Source organism: Pteropus medius, unplaced genomic scaffold, assembly GCF_902729225.1.
Source record: "Pteropus medius unplaced genomic scaffold, Ma_sr-lr_union100, whole genome shotgun sequence".
NCBI lineage: Eukaryota > Metazoa > Chordata > Mammalia > Chiroptera > Pteropodidae > Pteropus > Pteropus medius.
This window is the reverse complement of record NW_024356249.1, coordinates 4,047,948-4,063,266: the sequence shown is the minus strand read 5'-3', so window position 1 is coordinate 4,063,266 and position 15,319 is coordinate 4,047,948. Positions and strand designations below refer to the sequence as shown.

The 15,319-nt window shown below is 36.4% G+C and overlaps 1 protein-coding gene and 1 pseudogene across 1 annotated transcript in view; one reads left to right on the top strand and one right to left on the bottom strand.

Annotated features, from left to right (window-relative positions):
• Positions 1–15,319, bottom strand: part of DGKI (diacylglycerol kinase iota) — a 375,451-nt gene that overhangs the window by 30,392 nt on the left and 329,740 nt on the right. Inside the window, exon 28 of the mRNA XM_039860746.1 lies at positions 15,253–15,278. Within this exon, the coding sequence (XP_039716680.1) occupies positions 15,253–15,278 (26 nt within the window). The remainder of the gene's footprint in view (positions 1–15,252; positions 15,279–15,319) is intronic.
• Positions 10,563–10,681, top strand: LOC120601419 (uncharacterized; annotated as a pseudogene).

The window sequence follows — 15,319 nt, the reverse complement described above, 5'->3', positions numbered from 1 at the left end:
TTTCAATTAAGTTATACTAGAACACTACTTTTGAACCTTCCTCATAACATCAGCATACAACAGATATTAATCAGAAGCACAGGAAAATTAAGCATTTTATTTTCAAGAAACTAAAAGGAAGTTCTAACTTTCACTTCGGCATTATGCTATATTGACTAAACAATATTGCACCGTAGAAGCAAGAACTATAAAGTAAATGCTTTGTTCTTAAGCTTGCTCAAGAGATAGAAAACAGAATAGGCTTCAGTATCTAAGTAAATTTTCAACGACATTTATTACACAGCAGATTTTACTGTCCAGTTGCTGGGAAGAGAAATATAATGAAGACTAACTCTGCATTTTCCTTAGCAATTTGTATACTCTTAAGAAAGAAAAGTTAGAGTATCTTTAAAGTAATGTGTATATTTACACACCCAAATGTAGCCCTTGAATGCTAAAGAAATAGGGTGATGTTGAAATGATTTCCCGGGAAAGTTGTAAGAAATTGTTCAAAAAGGGAAGATTTGCATCGATGAGATGGGAGGAGAGTTTTCTGTAGAGAAACCAGCCAGCATGGTGGCATGGAGGAAGACGTGCTATTCAGTTTCACTTGATAAACAGGGATCTCTAAAATGGGGGCAGGAGAAATGAGTCAGGAAGAGAGGAAAGGTGGGGCACAGGTAGAACACCTCTGAAGACTCAGAGAGTAAAGTGAGGCCAAAGACTTCTATTTGTAATGTCAGTGAAAATCACTCAGCAACACTATTTGCAGAATACATCCTTGGTCAAGACTTTCACCCTCTTCCTTGAAGATAAAAGCAGCTTAGATATGGAGAAGAAAGATCACTGGGAGATCAGATGCTTGAAGAAGAAAGACTTGCGGGGAGTGTGGCATGCTTCCTGAGAATGAGAAGAAGCCCACAGTGTTAGTCAGGGAAGATACGAGAACCTGATGGGGACGAGTCAGAGAAACAGAGCCAACAGCTACCAAAACAGTATGGTTTACTTGACCTTTTTGCTTTCTTCTAAAAACACCACTCCGGGTTGTTTTTGCAAGGGCTGAAATAATTGCGTTCACTTACCTGGGTGAAAGGGGCAATGGAAATGTCACTAGACTGAGTAAAATCGAGTGGATTCTGGCTGATTACAAATCTCCTTTTCAATAAGCCATGGGGCTTCGCTTTGTCAGGAGAAAAGGTAGAAGCTACGTAATGGAATAGTAATACATTTTGTTACGCGTTAAAGAAGGCTACCAGTGTGGAAGCAGCCTGCAGCATTCATACACTCGTCGTGTTGATTTCCTTTCTTTTCAGAAAGTGCATGGTGAGGTGTGGAAATAGCAGTGCTGTTTGTCATTGGAAGCAGAAATGATAGACTGGTCTGCAGGAAGCCACGTGCGTGCCCCAGAGAGAGCAGGGCATAAGTGTTTCCAAAATACCTTTCCCAAACTGAAGATGGTATTTTTCGCTTTTCGTTATGTGTTTCATTGCCCAGGATTCTTTCTGGGCTCTGAGGGCTTGAGTCAATACAGAGTAGAAGAGGCCCAGTGATCTTTTTTTCTTCTATAAATTTAAGCCGCTTTTACCATCAAAGAAGAGGGTGAAAGTCTTAACCAAGGAGGTATTCTGCAAGGACGTGTTGCTGGATGAAGAGACTGGATGAAGAGACCAAGCCTGAGAGGAGCGGCCTGCCTAGGATTACCCAGCCTGCCGAGGGCAGAGCCAGGGCGGGTGGGGGGTGGGGGGGGCGCCTGGCTCGCTCCTCTCCAAGACCAAGGTTCTTGTCCTTGCCTGACCCTACCTTCCCGGCTCAAGTGATCATTTGCCCAGAATGATACATGTCATTCTCTGCCCATTGGGCTGTAACCCGAAGGAAATATTTAGTTCCAGGAATCTTAGGAAACAAAAGGCTTGAATAATTTCGTAAGTCCATGCAAATAGGATATACCAGGTTCTATGTGTAGAGAAACATATTCCCGTTTTGGTTATTTGACGCTGATGGCTTCTCTTGCCCTCTCTTGCACTTTTGTTGTCTTGTTCTGTCCCTTTCTTTTGCTCATATTCTTTTGCTAACTATGTGCTAGGCACAGAGTTCAATGCTTTACCTACAGGATCTAATTTAATACTCATGATAAATCGACTAGATACGAGCTGTTATTGTCATCATACCCATTTTAAGGATGAAAAAAACCGAGGTTTACTGAGGTTAAGTCATTTGCTCCAGGCCACATTGCTAATACATAGTAAAACCAAGATGTAAACCCAGCATGGGAAAGACCCGCTAGAGACTCTGCCTTCCTTCTTTGACAAAACAGACTGTCCAATAGTGCTATGGTGTCATTAGGTGGTGAAATGCGGTTCCCTCTTTCCAACCTTCCCAGGCATGCCCCAAAAGATGCAGTTTTATAGTGGTCCCCGTGTCCCACACTCTTCTGGCTCTGAGGAAGGAAGGTGCAGGTAACAGAGATGCAGCTGAGGGAAGGAAGTGTCGTAGTGATGAACTGCTTCTAGGTGACATGAGCAGTTGTGTGGAAAGGGATGTCATATGAAGCTAAGAAAGTCACCCCTTAAAATTTTGGGCATCCAAAATGGACCCAGAAAACGAGAAATGACATAGAAGGCTGGGACAAAGAGGAAGCGTTTAGTCGACTTCAATATTTTGTAAAAGAGCTGGACTGATGAATATTTCACAGTTCTATCAGGGTCAGCACGGGCTTAAGTAGCTAGCTATGAGAGACAACCTGGGCAAACAAAAACACACCCAGAAAAGATGCTTCCAAGACACAGGAACACACAGGTGGAAGTAGCATATCCAGGACTAACCTTCTGGGAACCAACTTACAAGTAATGACACAGTCTAATATTTTGCAACTGGTAATCATGATAAGAGATGCTTACGCCTATATCACAACCCAGGGCAACTAGTCACCAGTGCCTACGGTTCTTGCCTTAAAGCGAGCCTTAGGTGGGGCACGCTGGGGAGTTTTCATTGGATATTAGCGTTTCTGGTCAAGTCGAAAACAGACAAGCAGAGCAACAATTGTCCTCGCGTGAGGATTGTGCGACAATCGGTTCAGTGAGCCGGCCTAGCCTGGGGTTCCATGGCACTAATGTAACCCAGATCGTATCACTTCATCCAGTAAAAATTTTAGACACATGAAGCACAATTGGATTCTTCATGTCTGCTGTCATAAGTGACTACATAGGGACCAAGTCAGCCATTTCTTGTTCTCTTTTTAAACACTTATCTACAGCACAAGTGATTGAACCTGTAGGAATGAAATCTACGATAGCTTCACTACCAGAAAAATCCATGACACATGGTACTTAATGACCTCTCCTATCCATCTACTTAAAAGCAAACCAGGAGGTTAGCTTTCCTCCCTTCCTCTCTCTCTCTCTTTTTTTTTCTGTTACTTTCTTATTTTGCAATGTTTGAATTACTTTAACTCAAATAATCTCCGAGGCCCATGGCAATCTAAAGCAAAATTGTAGGTAAATCTTAGTAAAGAGTACCCCGCCCCCCACCACGAATCTATAATAAGGCTTCAAAAGATAATTAGATAATTATCACCAACAAAGCATTCCAAAGCAACCAGAAGAATCAAAGGATTATATGGTTACAATCAACAGAGAGAGTTAATAAAGGAGAACGAAAGAGAATAATAGGGTCAGGACTTGGATAAAGTGATATAACCTGATTTTGGAAAGCTTAGGGGCTTTCGTTTTGTTCTGTTTGCTTGTTCTGTTTTATTTGGTTTTTTAATCAGCAGTGATTGTCTGTTTTCCTAGGATTCGTGAAAGAAGACTAGCCAAGAAAAAGCATGCTGTCATTTACCCCTTTGCTTTCACAGAGTCTTTGGGGAGCACCCAGTGAGACCACCATAAAAGGCCATCTTTTCAGCACATCAGTAATTGAATTCCTCTGGAAAAGGACCAGGACTAACCTATCTCCTACAGCACGGAACCGTGTTAACGAGGCTACAATGCAATTCAATGATGTGTATTTAAAGTTTCTGTTTTCCAACACCACATACTGCAGTAAATGTAGCAGTGAGACTTCTATGGAGGGGATCAATTCTGTGCCAGGCTACACTGCAGAATGGGGCGACATCTCTATTCACGGGGCTTATAGTTCAATAAGAAGGGCAACATCACCCGCAGGGGAAAAATTGGAATACACTCAAAAAAACAAAAACAAAAACAAAAACAAAAAAACAAAAAAAACAGTAAGTGAATAGGGAAGGAGAAATCATGGGCATTTGAGTTGTCAGGAAAATTCATCATTGTTTGTCCTGAGAATCCATGGAGGTGGTTCCAAGACATGGGAATTAATGAGGACTGAGGAGGGACTTAAATGAAGGACAATGAAAGTGGTACACGGCAGAGATGGTAGGAGCTGATGCTGACCCAATGGCTCAGTGAGTACGAGGAAGATGGGATGTGGAGAGGGGCCCACAAGCAGGGAGCAGAAAGAATTCACTAAAGCAACATGAGCTAAACCAGGGTGAGGAAGAGCCTCAAAAGTGAGCACTAAAAAGTTTGAATCTAATTACAAAGCCAACAGGGGATTCCTTTGTCATAAACTGAATATGGGGCAAAAACGAACACTCTAGCTATTCTGCATTAGCCAGCCCAAAGTCATTGCAAAGCGGCGTATTGAGATGGGCAAGAAGAAAAGCACCTTCTAGTAAGGCAATGAAGATCTGCAGATACTTCCATCTGTATCAGCAGCCAAGTTTACTCATCCCATTTTGTTAATTAATAGTTAATAGAAAATAAAAGAAAAAAATTAACTTTTTTAATTGAGTCTATTATTCTGGTCACGATAATTGCCTTTTTATTGTGGTTTTCCTTAAGGAAATGGCTACCTTTCAAGAATTCTACCTTTTTAAAGAATGAGTGCTATTGACAGGAAATGAGATCCTTGTTTTCTTGATTAAGGAAGTATGGGAGGGTAGCAGAAATGAATCAAGAATATATCTTAGAATTCTTCTGTGTCAAGGGCACTGCGCACTGATATGAAAAAAAATACTCATAGTTAATAATCAATTCCCACTCAATAATTATGAGGTCTCCATTTAACAGAAATAATTTCCTATTACATGAGCTCAAGTCTCAGCAATGCTATTGAGAGACAGTACAGAGGAGTGGCCAAGAATAGGATCTGGGTCCAAGTTTAAATCCTAGTTCTAACCCTTAAGCTATTCGTGTGACCTTGGTCAAGTTATCTAATAGGTTGTGCCTCAGTTTCCCCATCTGTAAAATGAGGACGATAGTAGAACTATGATTGTTGTGGAGAATAAACAGGTGCAAAACATTTAGGGTAGTTGGTTAAGTATATTATAGTTTGGCGTGACCTTAAAGAAGTTATTTAACCTCTCTAAGGTTCAATGGAATATACCTTATGACACTGCCTGGCACTTACTAAATTTTAATAAGTACTGACTTTTTTTTTTTTTAATGTTTAAGTACACATAAGAGAATACCATGTTAAATAATTTTACAGGAGTAGTTGAAATTATTTTGCTATAATACGAGGACCCAAACCATTAATTCCCTCAACCTTAGTTTCTCAAAAATCAATTATTCTTTTAAAAAGTTTTTCAATTTCAGGAGCCATCATAGAAATTTTAAAAGAATACAACTCTCAAGATGTTTGACTTTTATACAGTAAGGGGAATAAGGTACACTAAACTTCCACAATAATTTAAACAATTAAAATGCTTTATTAAAAAAAATCCGGAAATAGGGAAAGGTGGTAGTAATAGTTGCTGAATTACTGAATCTCCACATGCAGAGAAACAAAATATGAGGTCAACATTTAAAACAAAACAAGGTAACACGGGATCCTTTGAAACCTCAGAATTACAAGTGGCTGGACAGAAGCCACCGACAGCTGAAAGACCTGCATTCTATCAATGTCTGTGCAGGGAGGCAGTGAGGCAGCCTATGGCCTCAAAGTGGCCAAGCGGTGTTCACTGAACAGTACGACAAGACAACAGGAGAACAGCTACAGAAACCCCACGGCAAATGAGTGCAAGGGCCCCCAGCAAGGACTAACGTACACAGAGCATTGTATGCCCTGTGAAGTCTTAAAACGGGCCATCTAGGACTCCCCTCAAGACAGAGCCCAAACTTACGGTAAACGTCTGTGAGCAGAATACACACTGAGCAGAACAGAGACAACAGGAAGAAAGGAAAGAGATTTAGATTAGAAGTGAGGACGGGGGGTCAAAGCCAGCAGTCTAAGAAAGCGAATAACCACATTTTTAACAGCACACAAAATCAACAGAAGGAAGAGCTCTCTGAAGCTAACTGAAATGTTTCTTTTTAAAAAATTTAAATAAACTAATTTTATATAAAAAGAGCAAAAGAAAAATAGTGAGGTAAAACCTCATAAAGTTATTTTAAAGGAAAACAATAAGGAACAGAATAACATTCCTATAGATGATGAAAATATACCATAGAATTACAAAAAAAAGTAGCATACTATTTCAAATGAGCTTAAAAATATTAGTAAAGTGATATATGATATAAAAAATAGGATGAATCAGAATTAGAATAATTCCGAAATGAGGTGATGTAATTCAACAAAGTACTAGAAATAAAAAAAATCATTTGGCAAATAAAGATTAAATGAGAAGGAACGAATAAGTTCAACCAATAAAGCCTTAAGAAAAGCAGAAGAAACTTTTAAAAATCAAAAAGAAATAAGGAAAGGGATAAAAAGAATGTGAGAGAAAAAGGCACTTGTTGAAGATAGGTAAAGAAGGTAAAATAATCATATAAAATGAGTTCCTGAAGGAGAAAACCAGAACAAAACAGTAGAACGAACACTTAATTCATGAACACTGTTCTGAAATTTAAAAAATCAAAACTAAGCATTTAGTGCATCATAGATCTGAGAACATTAATGTCTCAAAATGATCTATGCCAAGGCGTTTTTTTGTTTGTTTGTTTGTTTGTTTTTTGTTTTTTTGTTTGTTTGTTTTTGTAAAAAAAAGTACTGGACATTGAAGGAAAATAAAATATCCTTTGGGTATCTAGACAAAAATAAACAACTTTTATGAGGAGAATAATATCATCCAACAGAATGCTTTATGCCAGGAGAAAATGGAATATTTAAAAGATCAAGGAAAGAACATGGGACTCAATGATTTCAGTATGCAGCACAACTAATTTTCAAGGGGCCCAAATGAACTGCTATCATATGAAAGAACTCGGCAAATAATGTTCTCAGAAAATTTTCCTAAAGAATCTTTAAGAGAATGAGATTCAGACAATCAAAATAGTGAGACTTCAACATATTAAAAATGAAAAAGGAGATATAACCTCCTATCTCACAGAAATTAAGCAGACAGCAAGAAAATCTTATAAAAAATAGTTATGTCAATAAATGAAAAATATGGATTAATTAAATTTTTTAATGAAAATGAATTCCTTAAAAAATACTTACCAATTTTTTTAATCCAAGGGGAAATAGAAAATTTGGCTAGTCCCATAAGCATTAAAGAATATAAATCTGTGATTGAAATTTTTCTCACAAAGAAAATGATAGCCCTAGACAATTTTACTGATGGATCTTCCAAGATATTCCAGAAATAGATAACTCAAGTATTATATAGTTTTCCAGAGATTACAAAAAGAAGAAACACTTTCTAATTCATTTTGTAAAGCTAAGAATATTACACAAGCACGATACAATTTAAAAAATTAAAGGCTGATCGCACTCATGAACATAGATGTAAAAATCCTAATCAGAATATTAGCAAACTGAAACCAGTGTTAAGGAGATTAAATATAATAACCAACAATCAATCTGAATTCATATCATGCATATAATAATAATTTTTATTAGAAAATCAATTAATCTACTTAAATAAAGGTGAAGTAAATATATGTGTGTATATATGTATGTAAAGGTGTGATATGTATGTGTATATATATAAGAAATAAGTCAGACAGAGAAAGACAAATATCAGATGGTCTCACTTATATATGGAATCTAAAAATGAACAAACAAAACAAAACAAAAACAAACTCTTAGAAACAGAGACCAAATGGATGTTTCCTGGAGAGGAAGGAGTGGAGAGATGAGTGAAAAAGTTAAAGGGGAAAATAGTCAATAACATTGCTACAAGTTTGCACGGTGGCAGATGACTACTAGAATCAATAGGGTGATCACATCGTAAGGTATAAAAATGTTAAATCATTATATTGTACACCTGAAACTATTAAAACTAATATCCTATCGTATGCCAACTATATTTAAATAGAAAAAGAAAAAGAAAATCAGTTAAGAAAATGCACCATAATAGTAGATCATAGAACAAAAACCATATTATCATCTCAACAGGTGAAGAAAAAAGTTTATTCCCAAAAATTCAACACTTGTTGAATTTAACAAATATGAATATAGAGAAAAATCCTTAAAAGGCTATCTACAAAACAATCACCAGCAGCAGCGTCACTACCACCTGTTAGTGAACTTCACACTTATTGGTGACTTGTGGATAGCATCCACTTAGAGATCAGGAACAAGTCCATGATACTGAATATCTCTACTTCTTTTCAATACTAGAAAAATATCTACAAAGCTAATGATTAGAAAAGATGAAACTAAATTCTCATGACTTGCAAATGATATTGCCTATGATGAATTCTCTCTCCTCACTAAAAGACACTTCAGATAAAATTCATGAATTTAAAAGCTTAGCAGGAATCTTGATTTAAGAATTTGAAAAAAGAATTTAAAGCAAGATTCTGAAAGTCAACTGCATTTTAATATGCCAACAATGATCCCTTAGAAAATATAATTTTTAAAATATAATGTAAAATATCACTAAAATGTAAAGTACTTAGGAATCTGTTTAACAAAAGATGGCTAAACCCTTCATGAAGAAAATTAGAAAACTCTACTGATAAGCATTTAAAAAAGCCAATTAGTCTTTTTTAAAAAAGGTCAATTAAATGTAAAGAGATATGGTTTGAGATGGAAAAACTCACTATTATAAAAATATCAATTCTCTTTATACTGATGTATAGATTCAAGCAATTTCCATGAAAATTACAGCACAAAACTTGATAAGGTAATTCTAAAAACACACTCTACCAGATATTGAGATTTATAGCAAAGCTAGAACAGTTAAAACAATGCGATATTGTACAGAAATAGACATATGAATTGAAAAAACACAAAAGAGAATCTGTAAGCCCATGTATTTGAGGAGACAGAACGGGCTTTGCAAGTCAGTGAAGGAAACAAATGATAGTGACTGGTTATGTATGTGAAAAAAAATCAAAATAAAAGTGAACCTTTCTCTCTCACCAAACTGCAGAGTCGATTCCAAGATGTTATGACACAACATGAAAGGTAACACTATAAAAACTGTACAAAAGAGTATGGGACAATATCTTTAGGAGTATGCTATGAAAGTATTTATTTAAAGAACAAACTAAAGATAGAAACCATGCACTAAATATTAATAATTTGATTGCATTCTATTAAATAACATCTACTCAAAAAAAGTTTGAAAAGATAAACCACAAATAGGAGAAAATTTGCAACAGATAATTTTTACCTAGAATACAAAAAAAGTTTACGAGCTATTAAAAAAGAAAGACAACCCAAAGGAAAAAATAGGCAAAAGAAATAAAGAGGTATAGAACAAAAAACATGAATGGCCTATAAATAAATGAAAAGATGCTCGATCTGATGTCTAATCATTCAATGCAAATTTAAATCACAATGAGATACCATTTGACACTCCCAACAAATTGGCAAAAAAAATTAATCAGTTAATATCAAGTGTTGGCTAAGATGTAGATCAATGGGAACTCATACCCTCTGCAGTTGGGAGTGTAAATTAGAATGATCACTTTGGGAAATTGTCATTACGTGATAAGTTAAATGTGTGTATAACCTACCACTTAAACTATGTCATTGCAGGTTTAAACCTTAGAGAAATTCTTGTACATGGACACCAGGAGAAGTTATGAAAAAAATGTTCATAATGATATTATTTGAAATAGCCAGAGGGGAAAAAAAAACACCCATAAACAAAAACCTGGAGTCTACGTGAATATTCATCAGAACATGGATATGTAATTTGTTAGATATTCATACAATAAAGTACTATATAACATGAAAAATTAAGGAAAAGAATATGGTGCTCTTCAACAAGGATGAATCACAAAAATCATTATCTGAACAAAAGAAGCAAATCACAGAAGAGTTTACAGAGGGATTCAATTTATAAAAGTTCAAAATAAGAAAAACTATATATACACGCATATGTGTGAATACATACATACATATACATACACATACACATACATTCAGATGTGGACTATGCATATATGTAGTAAGGTGATAAACAAAAAACAAGCAGAATAGTAGTTATCTCTATAGATGAAGGTCCAGATTACTACAAATGTTTTATTTCTTAGATTAAGTACACAGTAATTCTTTTTCGGTTATTATTTAAACTGAGCCCATACATTTTATATTTTTATGAATATTTTCTATTTCAGTAAAATTATATAATCTGTATTTATAAGAGAATTAAAAATGAATCTACAGTCTATGGCCATGTTACCCTGAATAAGCCTGATCCTGTCTGATCTCAGAAGCTAAGCAGGGTCAGGCCTGGTTAGTACTTGGATGGGGCACCACCTAGGAAGACCAGGTGCTGTAGGCATAAAAAATTTAAAAAATAAGGGATTGTAAACTGACAAGGTCCTTGCAATCTGTGAGGTCAACCAATGGCTGCCTCGTCATAAAACAAAACAAAACAAAACAAAACATGCGTCTATAGTAACTGAGCTAAAGGATAGCTATTGAAGCTTTAAGAGCTTTTCCACTATTGTGTTCCTTGCACACAACCTGCTACAAAGTAAAACTGGCTCCAAGCCCGACAGTGGACTCATCCTTGGGCACCTATACTAGTGGTCATGGTTGCTACAGTTTTATTTCCAGGTACCCCCTCCTCTTACTCTGCTTTACTGAGTTACAATTGCAAAAGAAAAAAAAAAGAAAAGAAAAAAAGCTGCCATATCACTTGAGAGCCGTTATTGCCAAGAGGTCTAGGAAGTAGGACATGAGAGGGATGCTGCTTCAGATACCAGGGAGAATCAAACAGATTGTTGGCACTTCCTTTCAAGAGAGTCAACTGTTTTGCAAGTGAACAGATGCTCCACCAGGGCACTGGAGCAGAGGAATTCTGGGAGGCCCATGAAATAAGCAGGCTAAGATGACAAAACAGAATCCGAGAGCTGGGAGCCAGTTAAGCAGCCTGGGCCCAGGCGGTGGCTCCAGGAGCAATTTAAATGATGAAGTGATAGGCACTAATGCAGGGGGAACTCGTAGGACAAGGCGATCCATCAGTGCCAAGCTTATCTTCTGACAAGGAGTAGGACTCCAGCTTCCAGATGTGACATTAAAATGTGATGTCTCCCTTGGGATTGAGCATGGCAGTTTTCCCTGAAGCTTTGGGTTTACTCAGTTAACTAATTATGAGAGAATGTGACATTGGTATTTATTTTTTTTCTACAGGAACAAATCCTTCACTGTGGGGAGAGAGAAGTTGTTTTTGTTCTGTCTTGTTCTATCATTAAAAAGAAATGACTGACACAGTAGTAAATAAACTCTTGTTGGTGAAAAAAACATTCTTTCTCTATAATTCTATCCATTTACTTTAATGCTAACGATCATTTCTTTTTTCTGCAGAGATGGTGGATAAATGAGCAAGATTTGGGTGTTAGAACTGGATCTGAAAACGAACTCTACCACTTACTAGCTGTCTGATCTTAAGGACGTTATTTAAGCCTGTTTTCCCAACTAGAAAATTGAGGATAATATCTACTCTGCAGTGTTATGTGCAAAAGGTTAAATGAAATAACGGAATTGAAGCACTTTAGCACAGTGTCTTCACATAATAAGCACTCAATAAATGCTACCCTTTTTTCTTAATGGCTCTGATACTCTATTATAGAAATAGAAAACATTTTACATTTCATTTATGCCTCCTATCGTCAATTCTATATGACTGAATATCTGATCATGAACTGAAGCTTTATTTTAGCACTATGAGCTAAATTGTGCATTAACCATTTTACTCCTCCTCACCCAGATGGAAAGAAAACTTCCAACGAAAATTTAATACTTCATAATAATGTTGAAGGAAAACAGTTTTCCGTCACGACCACCATCACCTCCACTCCGTGACCCACATTCCATCTTTTAACTTTTCAAAGGTGGTATGCAGTTCTGAGCAGGCATCACCAGTAAACTCACTCTTCCTCATCCACTGCTGGGACCACAGTAGCATTACCTTTGGGGCGCTTTTAACAAATTGGAAAGTGACTTCATGGCTGATCTTCCATTCGAACTCACGACAATCCCATGAGGTGGGCAGGGTATGAATGACTAGCCCCACTTTACAGATAAGCAACTGAAACTAAGAGAGGGTAAATGACAAAGGGTAAATGATATCCAAGGATATTTAATACGAAAGGGTAATCTGTGATAACTGAGAATGCTGGGGTCATTGGACTTGTGAAAATTAGATTTCCTCAAGGATGAAGTCTGTTTTGGAGATGGCCAAAGTGACCAATTATTCAAGAAGTGCCATCATGGGTGGAAAGCAAACAAAATAGAAAGTCCAGAGGCATAGAGCTTTATATTTCAATTGTACAATTCATTGGCCCAGCGTGAGACTCAATTTTTCTACTCATAAGTCTGAGAAAGCAAACATGACACTTCTTACCTCTCTTACAAGTATTTTGCAATGCCATTATTATGCGCAATGTAAGCTTAATGATGTGATATTCAAGAGATTGTACACTAACCACAGCAAATATGGACACTTACAAATGCATAAACATAAGAAAAGATATTTTAAGTTCTAGTAGAAAATCTTGGCAATAAAGAAAAAGACTAAGAATATTTTTCAGGGACGCACAGTCTAGATGATGATGAAAAATTAAATAAGGTTAGATAAATCACCATCATAATTTTTACATATTTATGTATTTGAATTATTTTTGGAAGTTGCAGAATCAAACTAAAAGGGATAGACATGTAATAAATTTTTGAAGACACGAAAATATAAAAACCCTCTAATTTGGATAATGTTTCTTTAACAAATCACATATACCAGTTCTTAAAATAATGAATTCTGAAGTGCTGTGAATACTGAGCAAGTCTATCTGGTGGTGGTCACCTTTTGGGACTTCCAAGGTCACTGACATATGATAGCTCATAACTTCTTAAGAAGTTCTAGAGGACCACAGAAGTGTAATTCAGGAGTCCCGCCCTCTCTCTTTTTTTTAGAATGGGGGATAAGTTCTTATTGATTAGGAGACAGAAGCAAACAAAGGGGAACCTTAGTTCAAAATAAAAACCGAACACAAATTTTTAGTTTATCATTTGGATCTAGAAGCCCAAGACCTCTAACTACAATAAGAAACCTGCCATACCAACACGGATGAGAAAAATAGCATATAATAATAGCTCATCATTAGGCGATCAATTGCCTAATTCTGACTTAACGGGCCTGAAAATTTGCCCTGTGATTCTTCACATCACAAGATACAACTTCATTCCAATGCTGGGAGAGATTTTATGATATAGCAGCAGAACGGGTCTGCCCCAAACTCCCTCTCTCCCAATGCATTCATTTAATAAACATCTTTTGGATGTCTGCTATTTGTTGGGATCTATATCAGACTCACAGGAGACAGATAAATCAAACATCAAATCTATATGTTAAATCTTAGAATAAAGAAAAATAGTCAATGCAATGATTGGTGGGTCGGAAAACTCACACAGATGATGAGATAGATTAAGAAGGTCTCAAATGGTTGAGCATCAACTGTGTAAATGGCAAAAAGTAAGAGCAGCTTCCTGTCAGAAAGAACAGTAGAGATAAAAGCAGAGAAACTTAATAAACATGATAAGTCCCAGAAATTAGATGCAGTGCTGCACAACTAGAATATAGGGCAGAGTTAGAAGGGAAAAGATGCCGAGAGAAGCAATAAGCAGTAGACAAAGATTCCATCATTTAGGACTTTCTATTCCATGTTAAAATACGACATTGGAAAGCTGAATATAATTATTGGTCTATTGAAGATTTCAGCCCGCAGGCAATGGAAGATTTTCACTACGGAACAATCTGTTTGGTGCTATCTAAGTGTGCAAAGAACTAAAGGAAGGAGATCTAGAGGGAGATGATCTTTTACTGGGAGATGAATACTCAGTAAAAGATAATTTTAAAAGTCCAAGTAAGACATGGAGAGGCCCTACACTGAAGCAACGGAGATGGAAAAGAGAATAGAGATAAAAAAAAAAACCATAAAAAACAGATTGACCAGGTAGAAACAAGGAGATGAAGAGGAATGCATAAAGCAGCTTTCATGTTTTTCACTTGCCTGGCTGAATACGTAATGGTACCCTTAGCTACATTAGAGGCTGCATGAGGAAGAAGGCCATTAGTACTCTTAAGAGCCCTACTTTATCTCTCTTTTATAAGATTAGTTGCATTTCACTTTGTATCGCAGTAGGTATGTGTCATGCCACCACCCCTTCCCCACTAGATCCATAAAGTTCCTTGAAGGGAACATTCCTGTATCACATACCACAAGAGCACATTTGTATAACATGATTACATAGCATCACCGACCCATTGTAGATTCTTAATGAACATTTTTTAACACCTGGTTGAATAAGTGAACAATTGCAAAGGGTAGACGTGACAAAACCATAAATTTTATCCTTTGAATGAAATAGTTGTTTCTTAAAACACAAATAACTCATCTCAGCTGAGAAATAACTCATACCACTTACATATTTGCTTCATTTCAGACTCCTAACACCCTGGGCAAATCCCAATGTCCAAACTGGAAGGGACTTTTGGGAATATCTACTATAAACCCCCATTTAAAAAAAAATCTGTGATTTGGAGAAATTATGTGGCTTCCCCAAAGCCACAAAAAGTTTCTGGTGATGGGACAGAAATCAGGTAGAATATATCAAGCTTTAATATCTGTCAACCAAAATGGTTGCTAACATATTTGAAAAAAATATAAGACATGAAATTTAGGTATGGTGAATTAAGTTTCTAAAAGTGTTTGATATTTCACATGCAGAAAAAATACAAAGCAAACATCTTAAAGACATTTTTCTTAAATAATTCTTCCCTCTGACAGTGAAATGCAAGGAACAGAGCTCAACTTTCAATCCTGAATTAGTATAAGTAAGACAGATTCTTACCGTGATCTTCTGAAGAGACTGGTGACCTAAAATGAGATAATAAGCATGATAAATCTTTTGTAAATGA